The following is a 16,818-nucleotide window of genomic DNA, read 5'->3' on the forward strand; positions in this document are numbered from 1 at the left end:
GACCATGCCCCCACATTGGTGGCTCATGTTCATCTTGATGTACACAGAGCAGTGTATAGAAAATAAAGACTGATTTGAATACTTATAACAAGTGCTTACAAGAAGTCTTTACAAGTGCTTGAATTGCTTACAAGAAGTGGAAACTTGGACAAATGACTATAGAGGAACACGAGCACTGCTCAGGCATGCAGGGATAAAATCAGGAAGGCCCAAGCGCAACTGGAGTTGCAGCTAGCAAGGGACATGAAGGGTGATAAGAAGGGTTTCTACAAGCAATACAGCAACAAGAGGAAGATCAGGGAAAGTATGGGCCCCTTACAGAATGGGGGAGGCAATCTAGTGACAGATGATGAAGAAAAGCCTGAAGTACTCTGTCTTTTTTATCGCAAAGTCTTCACAAGCAAGGTCAGCTCCCAAACTACTGCACCAGCCAGCACAGTTTGGGGAGGAGGTAGATTCCATTTCCCAGCAGCCCCTACCTGCACCCATAGGTGGAGGGAAAAAAAAATTTGGCGGGAGTGGGGGGCTGAGCGCGTGCACATGCCTCCCCAGGTGGGAAAGTCTGCGGGGGAAGGGACAGGAGGAGGGGGAGGGGGAAGGAGTGGGACCTGGCAGGGACCACGAGGAAGCAGAGCTGAGCCAGAATTGGGATCAGGACCCACTGTGCCCATGTGGCCGCCCCTGTCCCTGCACCTGGGGTTGCTGCTCAACACCCCCTGCACCAACAAATCCGCAGCCCCTCAGTCCTGCACTGGCCCCAGCTGCCTCCCCACACCAGCCCCTGCCCCGCACTGCCCTGAGGGGCCCAGAGGCTGGAGTGGGGCCATCCTTGGCTGCACTGCAGGGCCTGAGGGGATGGAGCCCCCTGAGGCCCCTGCACCCACCCTGCTCCAAGTCTGGATGGGTCACAGAATGAAGCCGTGGCTCATCTGGGGGGGGGTGCAGGGAGGGAGTGGAGGCTCCCACCACTGCATGCATCCTGGGAGGCATGGGGGCGTGTACCCCTAGATGTGCATGGGGCAGGACGGCTGCCACTGCGGGCAGGGGCTGGGGCAGCACCAGGCTCTTCCCAGCAGGGGGCAATGGGGCCGGGCTGTGCTGGGGTGGGTGGTGGTGGTGCTGGGAGGCTGTGGGGGCTACAGCAAATTTTGGGGTGGCTGCATGCCCCTCCAATAGCCCCCTCTCAGGGCCTCTGCCACAGCCCTGGCCCCAGCCCGCAGCAGCAGCAGACTGTCCTGCCCCATGCAGATCTGGGGGCATGTGCGCCCCCAATGACTCCTGGGGTGTAGCAGCAGGAGCCATGCCCCCTGGACGAGCCACTCGTAGCTCAGTCCCGTGCCCTGCTGGCTGTGCAGCGCCTGCCCCTCCTTTAGCCCAAGCCCCACTCCCTCCCTGCCCCTGCTGCAGACACTGGAAGCCCTTGGCCAGGCTTCCTTGCAGCCCCTACTGCTACCCCACTTTGGGGGATAAGCCCCGTTAGCCCACCCCCCTTCCGCCACCTATGCCTGCATTTCTGCGGCTGGTTTCCACAGAGTCCCCAGGAGTGGTGGCGCTGTGACACGCATGCCAGGGTTTCCATGGAGACCAGCCACGGCAGAGCTGGCAGGGAAGGGAGCTGCTCCGGGGCTGGGATTTTGCAGTGGTGACAGAATGGTCCAGAGTTGGGAAAGAGGGTGCTAATTCACTGCCCGCGTGCCTCGGGCAACAGTGTACAGGCACTGGATCACTGCTTTGCCCCAGCTCTGAACCATGCTGTCACCACTGCAAAATCCCAGGCCTGCAGCAGCTCTCTACCCAGCTGCAAGCTCTGCAAGCACTGCTGGGAATAATCTCCATGGAAAACCTGGCCCCATGCTGTCACAATGCCATCACTCCTGTGGTCTCCAGGGAGGATGTCACAGTGACGTGGGCAGGGGCTGTTTGGAAATGGAGTCCAGCTGCTGACTGGATATACCATTTTGCCCTCCTTTCCCTCCCCCATGAGCTAGACTGTTCTCAGCACTGGCTGATGACAGAATTTCAAAGAGGCTCAAGTTTCAGCAAAGGAAGTTAAGGTTAAATATGAAGAAAAACTCTCACTAGGACAGTAATAAAGCACTAGAACCGGCTGCCCAGAGAGGCTGTGGAATATCCATCCTTGGAAGTTTTTATGACATGGGCAGAGAAAGCCTTGGCTGGGATGAGATAGTTCAGGGTGGTCCTGCTTTGAACAGGGGGCTAGACTAGAAGACTTCCTGAGGTCCTTTCCACCCCTAATTTTCTATGATTCTATAATACAAAAAGTAAGAAGGGAGAGAATGGGGAGAGGGGAAGGGAATGGTGAGCAATGCTGGGAGAAGCAAACAGGGAAGAACTCATAAGAACAAAGGGATCACAATAATGAATCCAGCAAATGGGATAAGAATCCCTAAGTCCCTATTTAAACTATACTTAATACAATCCAGTTCTGCAATTTCCCATTCATATTGTGTTCCCATTTATATTGCTGCCTAAAAACAGCTGCCCTGATGTTAGCGAGGTCCTGAATGTCTAGGGAGGTTAGAGTTTTCTCCTACACATCTTTGTGTCTTTCTGGAGCTGATGGCAGATTGGTGTTCATTCATTCTTTCATATAAGGATCACCTCCATCTGTCCAACATAGAAAGCAGAGGGACACTGTAAGCAGATATATAACATTGGTAGAGTTGCAGGTGAATGAACCTAGGATGTTGTAGTGCATGTTATTTGGTCCAGTGGTGACATGGTTTGTATTGAGGCTGATACACAGCAGGTATCTAGGTCCATTTCAAGGCCTGGTACCTTAGTGAGAACAGGAGTTTAGATAGTCTGATGTTTGAGAGATGCCATTTGAGGTTGAGGGGCTGCCTGTAAGCCAGGACAGGCTACCCTGAGACAGATGTCCCTTTTCCAGGCTACCCTTTTCCAGGGATGGCTACCCTTTTCCAGGAGGGGCTTGAGGTCACTAATGATGCATTTAAGGTGTTCAAGATGGTGGATTATATACTTAATTCCCATAAATACTAATGCAATAGCTGTTATATTTTAAAAAAGGGATAGATTCATAGGTCTGTATTTAGCAGCCTTCTGCAATTCATTAATGGAAACGATTTTAACTTTAAATCATTTCTTCAAAAGTACCGATTCTACACTAATGTTTTTATATTAAAATTGTCTTCAGGAAATTGTCAGACTGAAAAGTGAGCACTCTCATTTTCTAAATTTATCAAACTGACTAATTTGTACCAATTGGTTTAAAAACCAATATACAAAATTACTGCTTTCCAAGAATGAAAATCAATATAAAATCTCTCCCTCATACTGTACATTAGAAAATACATTTGTTAATTCTGTCAAAGAATATGCTTATGCATTTCTCCACTAGAATAGGCAGCAAACAAAAATGATTTGCTATTTTTACCTGAGTTAACAAAGGTGACATAAATTCTTTCTATAGCAAGAACCTAAGTAATGGAACAAAGATGTATTATTTTTTGTCACGTGCAGACTCTGAGAAGAGTATTAAAAGTAAATTTAACAAACAGTAAAATGTATGAGAGAACATCCGAATGCAAGCATTCACAATTGCTTTTAACAGTATTTTTTTCTAGAGCAGGAAAAGTACTTTAGAAGTTAATAACCTCATGAAACATTTTATTATGATTATTTAATTAGTCAGCAGTGACTACATACTTAGTGCAGTGCATAATAATAAACTCCTTATCAAAAATAACTTACTTGTAAAAGATAGTTGCAGACATACAGAGTACAGAACACAAGTGAGATAGCAAAAAGTAGGTGTTTTTACCCCCTTCCTTTTAATTTTTTACAGCTTCTGGATCTTTTTATATAAATAGGCCTTTAAAAACATTTTAATGAAGGAGAATAAACTCACAGAAACAAGGCAGGAAGGCATTTGATGAATGCCTCCTGGAATAACCTACATGAACATTTCTTAATCACAGGCACAAATTTATATTTACTCTTCACAATATTACAATAAGGCCTTTTTAAAATTAAAGTCTGGGGAGAAATAAATAGAGAAAAGTGGGTAGCGCTAACAAGTAATCCAGTGAAGAAATGCATACAGTACTAAAAATCATTTTTAGAATAAAACCAAAAAAAATTACCACTGAAATTCTAAAGACAGTGATTTTTTTTTAAAGTTTCCCACCAAAACAGTGTTTGTTTCCTTTTTATTCATGCAGTATTTTATACTGACATATGGAAAAGTAACCCAAGTAAAGTTTGATTTGGGTTTCCTGTCAGCTTCCTTTTCCTCAAACAATTGTGTTCTCTAGTTTTCATTGGCAAATACTGGTATTTTTTACTGAATACTGAAAAAGCTAAATGCCAAATTCTCCATTCTCCATCATCATTCCAGTCTCCAGCCACATGCAATGGAGAATTTGCAGCAGGGAAATGACGGCAGTTAGTTGACATCTGAATTTACCATTAATAGTAACAGTAATTCCCTCTTTTTCATTTCTAGATTTCCAAAAATATTTTAATGGCATGGACAGATATGTTTATACTAGTATAAAAATAGAAGACAGATGACACAAACTCCTAAACAAAAGTAACTTTAGAAGAACATAAAAAACTTTGCCTAAACAGCAGCTGAAAATTACCCCTGAAAGAAATGTAGTAACATACCATTCATGAAAGTTACTTTAGTTTAGATTTAATCTGTATGCATCCAGCCTTCAGTAGCCACTTGTTAACAGCAAACCTACTGCTTCGCCACCTGGTGGCAAGGTACAGTAACAGACACATAATGTGTGCCGCTACCCGGGCAACATCCATTCTTTATGCCTGTGTAATCTGCACTAGGATACAAAACCAATGTCAATTACACCAGACTACATGTTTGTCTGCCCATGCCCTAATGATGCTGTTATCATTCTTACTGTATAGCTGCAGAAACTCAGCCACAGAGAAGTAAAGTAATCTGCCCAAAGTCTCTCTCTCTTATCACACTACTGAGAACATAACTCAGTTCTTCTAGCTTTGAGTATCGTATCCGCTAGGCCTATTTTGTTTTGTGCTGTGGTAACATTCAACATGTTCAAACATAACTGGGGCTCTCTATTGTGTTAAACGGTGCCCAATACAGGAAGACCTGTCCCACAGAACTTAAAATTTAATTAAGGATAAGCAGAAACAAATTAGTGAGTGGAATAGGAAGGAGAAGAAAAAAAAAGTCATTAAAAGTAACTGTTAATAGCCCAGTGATAAGTACAAAATGGCAGTTCAGAAACCTTTAAAAAGTACAGTCCACTCTTGTCCCTGAGTTAGTAAGCAGTACTGATAGATTGTTTTTCTAATCATCACAGAAGTGGATTGTAAGGCAGAAAGGGATAGAGCAGGACGGAAGAAAGTGTGAATATAATCCTTAGTGGCAGTATGTATGTTTCAAGGCTAGTATCAATGGGACAGCAGAAATGAGAGGGACTTAAAATGAAAGAAGGATGAGTAAGAAGAAAAGAGAATTGTGAAAGATCTTAATGCTGATGCACTGAAGAACTGGGCAGAAGAGCAACACAAAGGCTATATCTGTTTTAGCACCACATTGTATCATTATGGAAAAACACAATATCCTACAAAAATGGTTCATCTTTGAACATTTTCAGATCAAAGTTACTGTTCTAGGGAATAGTAGCTTGATTTCTATGAAGTGAAAGGCTCCACATTTGCTTCGGTGAGCAGAGTTTAATGTTTCAAATGTCATCTATGGATTGCAAGGGAGTCATACTCACTGCAACCCTGATAAAGTCTGTTCTTCTTTCCATGAATTTTTGACAACATGGAATGCTATGATGTATTTCAATTATTAAAACCAACACAAAGCTTACTTTTGAGTCTAGACTCAGCTGTCTGCACACAATTTAGAATATATGGATTATATTTTAAGCTTTTACACAAGTTTATACAATTATTTTCTTTCTATCATTTGATATGGTAGTTGATGTTTTCCTTGCTATAATCAACATGGAGATGGCTTTATGTGGACAGTCATTTCTAACTAGTTGTCACCAGTCAGCATTCAGGCAAACGGGTCTAAGTTACCAGAGGCTAAGACAAACATTGCCTCTGACTGGGAAGAATTTTTCTGTGAAAATGTTACCAGGGCTTGTTACTACCAGTTCAGACATTTGAAAATATGGTTCTTACAGAGGGACAATTAATACTATAGTGTCACATGCTCTCTCTCTCTCTCTTCTGCTGACTTCCCTCACTCAGAATATGTAGGTATAAAATACAAACATCTTCATGAGCTGAATAACTAGAGATTGTAGGATGCTATTCATTAGAAAGTATTGGTATTGTTGACTGAATCTGATTTACAAGATTTCTTTTCTATGTTTATATCAGAACCCTCAGATTTCTACTAATTCATAACGTTGCATTATTGAGAACGTTGATATCTTAGTTGTTAAAATATGAAAGCAGAAGTTTCTATAGTTGAAATTACCATCCCTCTTAAGATATTATGAAATAGTTAAAGAAAATAGGGAGCTTCATATTTTATGATGCTCTAATAATCACCTACATAGTGGATCTTTGGAGCAACTTTCCTCCTGGGAACTTACCTTCCGTATCTTGAACCACAAATGACAAAGCTAAAAAAAGGTTGCTTCTGGGCAAGATTTTAACTTCAGATAAGAAGCTTGAACTTCAGATAAAGTGGACCTGTTACAGCTCTCATCCTCCTCCTGAATGAGGATACATACACATGGATTCTTCCACTTAAAAAAAAAAATCATTCTGATCAGATACCTATCTCCTTAGTAGAGAGGCATTTCTGTACTGCCTTTGGTAAGGATATACCAGCGTTTCCTTCAATATTGCAGAGAATTTTCAGATTGATCCCACTAAAGCTATGAATGAAGAAAATGTTTCTTCTCAAACCCTCTGGAGGATATCTTTGCTTTTTTGGTTTGAGTTCTCATATCATTATCTTTTTTGGTAAAATAATTTCTACCTCCTTCAGGTCCTTTTCTATTCAGGCACAACTTTGATTACAAGCAGAAAAAGATATAACGTAGTGTGCCTTTCTAAGGCTTGCAGTAATATTTGACACAAGGGAAAAGAAAAAGAATGGAGGCAGTCTGAAGACTGATTGTTCAGTGACATTCTCCTGTTTTCTGTTGGGCAAATGGTACCCAAAAAGATGTTTTTCCCACCCAGTACAGGTGAGACACTTAAGAATAAAACTCAATTTCAAAAGACGGACACAAAATTTGTTAGGAGGGCCAAGGACCATTACCTTTATTTACTGCTCAACAGCATACTGAACTGCTAAAGCAGTCTAAAAATATATGGCTGTCTCTCTCTACCAAGAGAAAAGCTCTACCACTGTGAGTCCTTGTAAACTAGAATGTATCCAAGAAACGTGTATCTCAATACTTGTATATACTGTTAAGTAATAATGTTAGTGGTTCATAGTTATAATTACTGCAGAAAACATAAAATGCCTCACTTTAACAGTTGAACCGGAAATACTTGTGCTTAAAAGTCAACTATTATCAGTAATCTTGCTAACATGGATAATCAACAGAACATACTATACTGGTTTTCAGAATGATAGATCAAGAAGAGCCACAGTGAACAATCTATGTTATTTTATCATACTGACACAGCGAAACACACTAAATGATGTAAAATGCACAAGTATCTTGGAAGGCTTTTTAAAAGAGTTCAAAAGCCGGAAATCTGCTGGGTTCTGGAAAGGGATACCAATGTAAATTGTAAACTCAGCTTACAAAGAGGCTCTCATTTCATCTAGTTTCTTTACCTTATATTTGCCCTGATCGCAGCCACATAATGTGCTCTCCATTGTGTAGCTTCTTTGTACTCCTATCTCTCTCCAGACAACAACACGTGCTGTCGATTCCTTAGATTTTTCCACAACAAAACTGCAGCTACTCATACAGAATGCAGGGGCAGTCTGACTGAGAATCTTAGGAAGAGCCTAAAGGACAAGAATTTGAAAAAAAAAGACTTCATTAGAGGTTTAAGGCAAATGAAACAGTTTTTGTATTTTATGTTAAATTAAGTTTTGCATAACTCAAAGTACTGTTTTCATCATTTAAAAACAAATCCCAGTGACAACAGGCTTGTTCTCTCCCCTGACTTTTTAAAAGCATTCCCCTTTTGTGTCTGCAACCCATTTATTAAAAAAAATACCACATTAGTCAAGTGCATAGGCAACAAAATATGAAGAATCAGTTAGAAAAAGATCCAGCTATGTACATGACTAATTTTATTTATTTTTCAAACTGGGTGATGTGTAAAAGGTAAACACAACAGTTGGTCAAGTTAACATGGACTTAGTATCCCGTTTCAATATTTTTTTTAAGAACACAATATACGAAATATTTTATATGGGCAATATATTAAGCACTTGATACATGGTTAACTCAGCATGCGACTACAATTCAACTTCAATAAACTGAACTACTTATGTATTGACTTATCACCCACACTGAATTCTTTGGTCACTTGGGTCCCAAAGCACTTAAGTATGTATTGAACTTTAAAGTTAGTGGAAGTTAATCATTAATTTTTTTGTTGAATAAGGGGTAAATAAAGGGTTAGTTGAAAATTGTAGGTAAGCTTTGAGTGCCTCATTTCTTTTATTTTCCAAGTGTACTGTACATTTAATTTGATATGAATTTGGTGATATATTTAGACAGTATATTGTACTACTGTGTGTACTTGACTATACTAACAAAGGTCAATTTCCAAACTGCAGCATGTTAACAGAAGAAGGTTCTTTGAAAAGCAAGAAACTATCAAGCACTTATTTAGAAGAAGCTTCAAAAAGGCACACGAACAAATGTGTCGCTCCTCCTTTTGCTGTTTTTTATCCTTGCCAATCATAAATTAAGTTTACATCCTAATCCCTACTGACAATTCTAAAATCCATCTGAGGTGTAAACCTACCAAAGTATTTTGAAGCAAATAGAAGAAGGAGACTACACACTCCCAACAAATGCCTTATAAATATAATAGGTATCCGGGTTGTAGCTGTATTAGTCTAGAGGAAAAAGCATTTAGGACTTGTGGTAGAGGTGATATCTTTTATTAGACCGACTAGATTTTTGCAAAAAAAGTGTTTAATTGCAAGTTTTCAGGTGCAAACACCCTTCATCAGGCATTGGAGAAAAGATTGTAAAAGTTCTGGGTAGAAATGAAAGTTCATATTTCATAGGAGAGTTGAAGGTGATATAATCTCCTGTTTATATAATATAGTTTTATAAAATGAACTTTTCCAAACAGGAGACTTCACCACCTTCAACTCTCCTATGAAATATGAACTTCCATTTCTGCCCGGGAGAACTTTTACAATCTTTTTTCCAATGCCCGATGAAGGGTGTTTGGGCCTGAAAACTTGCAATTAAATACATTTTTTTTGCAAAAAATCTAGTCGGTCTAATAAAAGATATCACCTCTACCATTAGTCCAGAATGCTTTAGAACATGCTAAACAGTTCCAACAAAAATTGCTATTTTTTAACTATTTTAATAACTTTAAGAATGACAACACTACTGAAAAGTAAAGAGATAATCCTTATATGAGATTTCCTTTTTGAGAACAGGACTACTTCAAAATAGCTTTGTTCTGGCTTTCCCATTCATGAAGAATGTGATAAATCTGCAAACTTGTAGACATAAATACCATTTATTCTCCCTGTTACTACTTTGTGCCTGGGTTTGCCTGGACTGTTTTACAAAGCATAGTAAGTGTCTTCTCACTTAATACATACCCCATAATAAACTAAAAAAACATTACTGACCTTACAATAAATGGCAGTTCTTCAAGATCTATATATCCTACTAACAGGGTGCCTGTGGTCTGTGCACTTAAGTTAGGATTTTTTTTAGCCTGCAGTTTGTTGCAGTTCATGTTAAGCCCCAAGCATCCTTAGGACTCAAACTAAGGTTACAAAGGACAGGGCAACCCCAGCTGCTTCTCAGTTCCATCAGAATCTAGGTTTAAAATCATCCATACTAGTGGAGAAAAAGGGAGGGTAATAAGCCCCACACACACACACACACACACACACACACACACACACACACACACACACACACACACACACACACACACACACACACCCCCCCTCTCAAATGGCTGGTTTTAGTAAGCTACATAGCTATTTCTTCCTCAAGTATTGTCGATACAATGAAGGTGACTCCCAAGCAGTGACTTAATTTGGTATGGAGGTAGGTGCCAGGAGTCTAAGTAAATTACTGTCTCCAAAACAAGTGCCAGATTTTAAGGCTTCTACAATGGACTAGTGTTTTGCAAACATAAAGCAATAAATTCTAAATAGCTCCCTTCCATCTTTCTATTATTTCTATATTTCTTATGCAAGCCATCATGACTACCTGAGCTAGTGGGGGCCAACCTTTTTGGCAGACGTGGCACAAGTTAGCCCTGGACCCTCCCGGAGTGCCACTCCAACCTCCTTTTTCTACCCAACCTGCTGCTCTGTTTTCTCCTTGCTGTCCTGTCCCAGTGCGAGCAGTGGCAGAGAGGTGGTGTGCCCCGCCCCGCTTGGACTGGTTTGTTCTGTTCCTACCAGGAGCAGAGCTGGTATGAGTGGTGGCAAGGAGGCAGTGCCCCTGCCCAACAGTTTCCAGGAGCAGAGCCAGCGTGAGTGGCAGTGGAGGCACCAAGGCCATCAGGCAATCAGGGACTGTGCTGTTTGCTCTGCCGGATGTCCCTGGGGGGGTGAGGTGCTATGCCCTGGTGTCCCTGCTCACCCACTGTCTCATTGGATGCCAGAGGACTTTAACCTGGACAGAAAAACTGTGGAGACTGGCCACAAGTTAATGGAACAGGAGGCCCTTAGTAACAAGCCCCAAACTGGTTGTAGGAGGCAACCCTTTCTGGGCTTTCCAGTTCCCTTCTTCTGAGCTAAATGGCAAGATGGCAACTTTTTAGAATTAGAAGCCTATGAAGGAGATCTAGATGTTTTCCCCTTAACTAACAGTGTACCTTTCTCTTATGCTGTGAGAGCTTACCCTCTAAGATCATTTAGGAACTTGCACAGCAGAGCAGCAGGCTGAGGAGGTGCACTTTCAAAAAACTGCTGGTTTTTTGCCACAGTCCCTCAGGGTCAAAGGAATACACTAATCTTTCTACTGAGAACATTTCCAGATGTGCCTCCCTATCTTTTTGCATTCATCTTTAATACAACTTACAAACTAACCAACCACTAATCACCGATTTGCCCTTCTCCTGAACAAAACAGGCATCTAGAGCGACCACTACTAGGAACATTGCTGCTTCACATAAAGATCAGTTCTTAAACCCCAGAGACTTCTCTTCCATGAGGGCAGATGGGAAATACTACCAGGAGGACTTTTGTGGTTGGGGAAGAGAAGGGGGCACAGAGGGGTAAAGTGGAATGGGGGAGGAAAGAGGGGTGCCCTACAGATTCTTAAATTAAGGGAATTCATAGAAAAGACAACCCTACACTAAATCTTACTACTGAAGAAATAAGTACTGAACTATTCCTAGACCTGTTTAAAGGAAATTCACAGGTCATATAATAATCAAGAGCTTGGACACTGAAGACCTTCAAGGCACAGGTGGTGTGAAGGAACTAAGAAGTGTTTGGGTCACTTCCCATTCTTTCTGCCTTTGCCTAGAAGCCTGAGAATAACCATGGTACAAGTATGGCTTCCAATGGCCAAAAAAATCTAAACTAGCAGACAGGGAACATGCAGACATGTATGCAAAGAAAAACAGAAGGTTTCTTACATGAAGCAGGAATGTGCCTGTAGTAGTTATATACAGACCAGTCAATTTACTAGACTATACACCTACAGGAATTCTATATTACAGATTACTACAGGATGTGTAATAAGTGAAAAGACTCCTAATACACTAGTACTAATGAACTGGAGGAGAGGAAGAAAACCCACAAATTCCTTGCAACTATGAGGGGGGGTTTTTCATGGCGTTAGTGGTATTTTAGTTAGTGATACAAGTGTCATTTTTAATATGTCAATATTATTACAGGACTTTTTTTTATTTTTTGAAGTATATAAATGTGTTGTAGCAGCAGAAGCAACATTTCAGCCCCATATTTTGTAGATAAAAGTACTAAAGAGGCAGATGCATAACTAGTCATTTGTATGTGCAGTCATACGATCAGTAAGTAAAACCGTACAGACAGACGTAGGTAGCAAATAGGTGCAGTTCTTGGCCTCTGCTCTTATAAACAATCATCCTTGAAAAATAAAAAAAAAAGGAAATTAACTGCACATACAAGCAATTACCACAAGGTGGCAGTGACATTACACTGTAAGGCCATCATAACTCTTAACCATATAAAAAATATTCCATTTGGACTTTTGTGTATTAATTTAGAAATTATTATATATTTAATTTATGTGTTAATAATGAAGTGGAAAATACCCACAAAAGTACATTAAAAGACTATATGGGTTGCAAAACCAGGCGCTCAGAAGTTAGAAAATGCTAGATCACTCATGCAAACTCACTTGTGCTCCATGATGCAGTCTTTAGTTATACAATCATATGCTATTTTCTCTATGCATAGAATGGAAGATGTTATTTGGACCCTCTAGCAGGACTAATTTTTGGGATCCAGGATATAAATTTCTAAGATCCCATCACACAATTAATGTAACATCTGCCAGTGGCCTTAACGGGCAACTACTTAGACTCCAAAATACTCTTCCACTTTCAATTATTTATTTCTTTTATTTTTCACTAATAATAATGATTATTATTATTACTTTGTTTATAAGCATTTCCTATACAGCAACGTATGGAAGCAAACAAAATTTACCAATCAAATCGGTAGCCAAATTGACACCCTTTTAAGTCAACCCATTTATACTTTGATATCTTTAATGCTATTAACCTGATAACACGCGAAGTTCTAAGTAACCATGGAGATGTAAAACAGCAGCATCTATAAGCGAGGTTGCAGAAATTTAAAAACAAATGGAAAAAACAAACCACAGCCATTCAAAAATTTGTTACATATTATAGATTTTAATGTTATTATCCTTATATGTACAAATGTTATCAGACTAGTGACCCTGCAATCATATGTATGATGACACCATTGCCAATGCTTGAAAGCAGTATAAACAAACAACAACAAAAAATAAAAAGGTAGTCCATGCTATCTTTTAGAAACTGAAAAGTGAAAGTAATCTGTACAACTTCCTGGCGTAGCTCCCAATGTATGTTTAAAATACATACATTGCAATAATCAATAAGAATAGTCAGTAAGCGTGCATACGTACTTGTCCTAGTGCACAACTTCCTAAGTATAAATTGTAGCTGTAAGGGCAGCTGCAACAGATACTTTCCAGAGGACGTTATAACAGAGTGGTAAGTGAACAAAATCTACTGTGTATGAGTTTGAGAAAGAATAAACAGATACCGTATGTTCCATTTTAGAACAGATTAAGACTTTCTACTGAGGAAAAAAAGTAGCAACACCATGAAGCCAAGAAAACAAAAATGCATTTTCACAACTTGAGGTCTAACTTTTACTCACCCTGTAACCAAGATCTTCAATCACATCACAAGATGCAGCACTAACATTAGTGTGCCACATTGTCTCTTTGATGCTGCAGCCATACATAAATACATTCTTTTTGCGAGAATGTCCATGATAATCACAGAAGACCTATAAAATTATGTGAAATATGTAAACTAATGTTTCAAAATCATTTGCAACAGCAAACAAATAAACAAATCTGTACACTTCCTCATCTATTATAGTTATTATTACATTCATTTGCATGTGCTAAAGAATATAGAGCATTAGGAGATGAAAGACACAGTATACAATCAACTTGTATAGTAAAAAGAAATCTTTTTTTAATAAAAATCAGACTACAGGAATTTGAATCTTTTACCATACCAGAAGCAAAAGCAGCAACAGGAATTGTAACTAAACTTTTCCACAATATAAACTAAAGGGATTTTCTGGTTCAACCTAAATGGAAACAGATCCAAGTTTCCAGTCAGCTCTTCAAATCACATTTGTAAGCATCTGACACGGTTTCAAAAATCTATTATCTTACAAAGAGATATACTGACACAAAGGTTTTTGAATACCCTGTCTGGGGCTACACACACATGTCCATACTCACCAGAGGTAAACGCTTAATAGTAGCCATATACTGTAACAAGCCCTTGGCATGGTAAATTGTGGGATGAAGATCTGGATTTGGATTTTGCCACTGCCTGTTCAAGTCCTCCCCACTTAAAGAACAACGATGGCTAAAGAAAACAAATTTATAAAAGAAAGTGTCTTGCATAACATATCATCACTTTTTAAAAGTCAGTTCCAAAAAGGCCATACCCAAAGATATTTTTTGAATCATCATGCATATAATAAAACTCACTGATAAAAATATGTTCCAGAAAACCATTTTTCAAATCCAAGCACTATGGAAAATTATTTTTTTTTACAGAAGTGATTTATGCTTAACACAAAATTGGACCAATGAGAAGGGCAGAGTGTTTATTATTCATGGTACAAAATTTATTATTATGACTACTACTACTACAAATGTGACTTGAAAAATACAATTCTCAACATTGTAATAGGGACTAAAGTTTAAAATAAGCTCTACCAAATAACATTTTTTTCATAATAAGGCATTTTTTGGTCATGGAATCTGGGGGGAAAAAACCCTCTAGTCTAGGAGCTGCAGGAAGGTATGTTTTTTGTACGAACTCATAATTCAATGCAGTATTATTAATCAGATCCTATGATGCGTATTTGGTTCAAAGTTTAGTTACTTTACCGTTATACCTCTTTTCCAGTATCTGTGTGCAACAGTGCTCCTATTGCACAGATGGAGTACATAATATGAATGGATAAGGCTTTAGCCCAACCACACATTCTGCATCACCCCAAAACAGCCCTATGACAAGCATAGTTCATGTTGCAATGTTTAAGACTTTGTAAATGATCCTGTGCTGTCCTCTCACTGGCATAAACCTCTCTATCAAATTGCACATTGATAGACCAGGGGTGGGCAAAATGCGGCCCATGGGCCGGATGCAGCCCGCCAGGCCACTCCATCCGGCCCGCAGAGCTCCTAAAAAATTTAGAAAATAAATATTTATCTGCCCCGGTTGCCTGTCATGAGGCACTCGATGGCTTACCAAAACTCAGTAAGCAGCCCTTCACCTGAAATAATTGCCCACCCCTTAGACATACAGTTCATTTTTTTTTCTTTAGATGTTTATAGAATTCACGTCACAGAGGGACTTATGCTAGCTCCAAATGAGTTTGTATGTCCATAATGCACTACTGTGCAAAGACACTTGTCTAGGTCCTGGAAACAACATAGGCATGTCAGCACAGTGTTCCAGCTGGGTTAGATAATCTATAAAGCTATACTGTTTCTGGTTGCAGAGCCAGCTTTTAAAGCTAACTCAGCTATCACTACATGATGCTGCATTGTACTGTGTAGGTATACTCAGGGCCTTGTTACATATTGCACTTTGAGCTGCTCAAATGTTGATGCATGTTACTGCTAGCTTCACTTTGCAGCAGTTGCATGTTAGGCTAAAAACTTTCTCACTGTCTCTCACCTACACAGCTGACACTTGCCACTAGAGGGCTGGCAAGCAGGGATCTAACTAGGAGCTACAGCTGTGAGTTGCCACTACAGGGCTGGTGAACCAGGACAGGCTTCTATCCCTGCTATGGGGGTGTGTGAGAGATGGGTTGGGGGTGGGAGATAAGAACATGAAGCTGAGAAGCAGAGAGTTCATGGGATGGGGGTGAGTAATGAAATGGGGGGTAGAAAGGAAATAGGGGTTGGGAAACAGTGGTGAAATAAAGGAAGTCGATCACTAAAAGAAAATAAAAAGTAAAACAAAAGACTTTAAAAAGAAATAAAAAGGAAGTAAATTAAAAAAGGGTTGTTTTAATAAACTCAGATTTAGGATTGGGGTGTGGGAGTGCTGGTCGTGATTTCCAGGGTGGCTAGGAGCAGTGAAGAAAAGCTTTTGGGGGAGCTACTGCCCCCACCCCAGGAAGGAAGCCCCAGTCCAATCCCTTAATTTGTTCCCTCCCCACCCCCTATTTCCCACTCCTGAACTCGTATGTGCCTTGAGACTTGGCATGTGCTCTGCAGGCTGTTTGCATGGGGTTGCATCCGTGGGGGTAGGAAGAGGGTGTTGGTTTGGTGCCAGAACTGCCCCCTGGGCAGTAGAGTTCAGGGGTTAAAAGGTTTGTCTATACAGAACCGAAGGGTGGAGGAGGGGACACTGCATCCTGGGATGCTAGAGGACAGCAACTTAGGTGTCTCATTTTGGGGAGTGGCCACACACTAATGAAGCACAAGCCGGGTAACAGATCAGAGATAAACTTGCCCTGGAGTGACCTAAAGTGTGCTTAAAACTAATTTCAGATGGTAATGCGTGGACAATCCTGTGGTTCAGAGCTCCAGGAGCTGCCTACAATTAATGTGTAACAAGGTTCTGAAAGTACTGTCTCAAACCATAGCCAGCTAAAACCACTGAGTAGAAAAGGCCATGTGTTTAAGTTTTTCCACAGTCCAAGTAACCAAGGCTCTCAAAAGAGTATGTTAGTAATTTTAACTGGAAAGAACAGAAAAATACTTAGCATTTAAAATTTGTATGTAGCAGCTTTGCTAATTAGCAACATACTAGAAAAAGCCTAAAAATGTAAGTGCAAAAAAGTTATCCCTTCAGTACAAATTATACATTAGTTCTGGAAAACTACTGCACTTTTAGTCTCAAAATTAAAGTGGACACTATTTTAATTGTGAA

The 16,818-nt window shown here is 40.2% G+C and overlaps 1 protein-coding gene across 9 annotated transcripts in view; it reads right to left on the minus strand.

The window, feature by feature from the left end:
- AGTPBP1 (ATP/GTP binding carboxypeptidase 1) overlaps positions 1-16,818 on the minus strand; it is a 123,499-nt gene that overhangs the window by 25,605 nt on the left and 81,076 nt on the right. For all 9 annotated transcript variants that reach the window (XM_019478042.2, XM_059724824.1, XM_014608754.3 and 6 more), the window contains exons 23-25: positions 14,157-14,286; positions 13,556-13,687; positions 7,796-7,972 (exon numbers count right to left, since the gene is read on the minus strand). In XM_019478042.2, coding sequence (XP_019333587.1) covers positions 7,796-7,972; positions 13,556-13,687; positions 14,157-14,286 — 439 coding nt within the window. The remainder of the gene's footprint in view (positions 1-7,795; positions 7,973-13,555; positions 13,688-14,156; positions 14,287-16,818) is intronic.

The sequence above is a fragment of the Alligator mississippiensis genome, chromosome 3 (assembly GCF_030867095.1).
Source record: "Alligator mississippiensis isolate rAllMis1 chromosome 3, rAllMis1, whole genome shotgun sequence".
In the NCBI taxonomy this organism is placed as follows: Eukaryota; Metazoa; Chordata; order Crocodylia; family Alligatoridae; genus Alligator; species Alligator mississippiensis.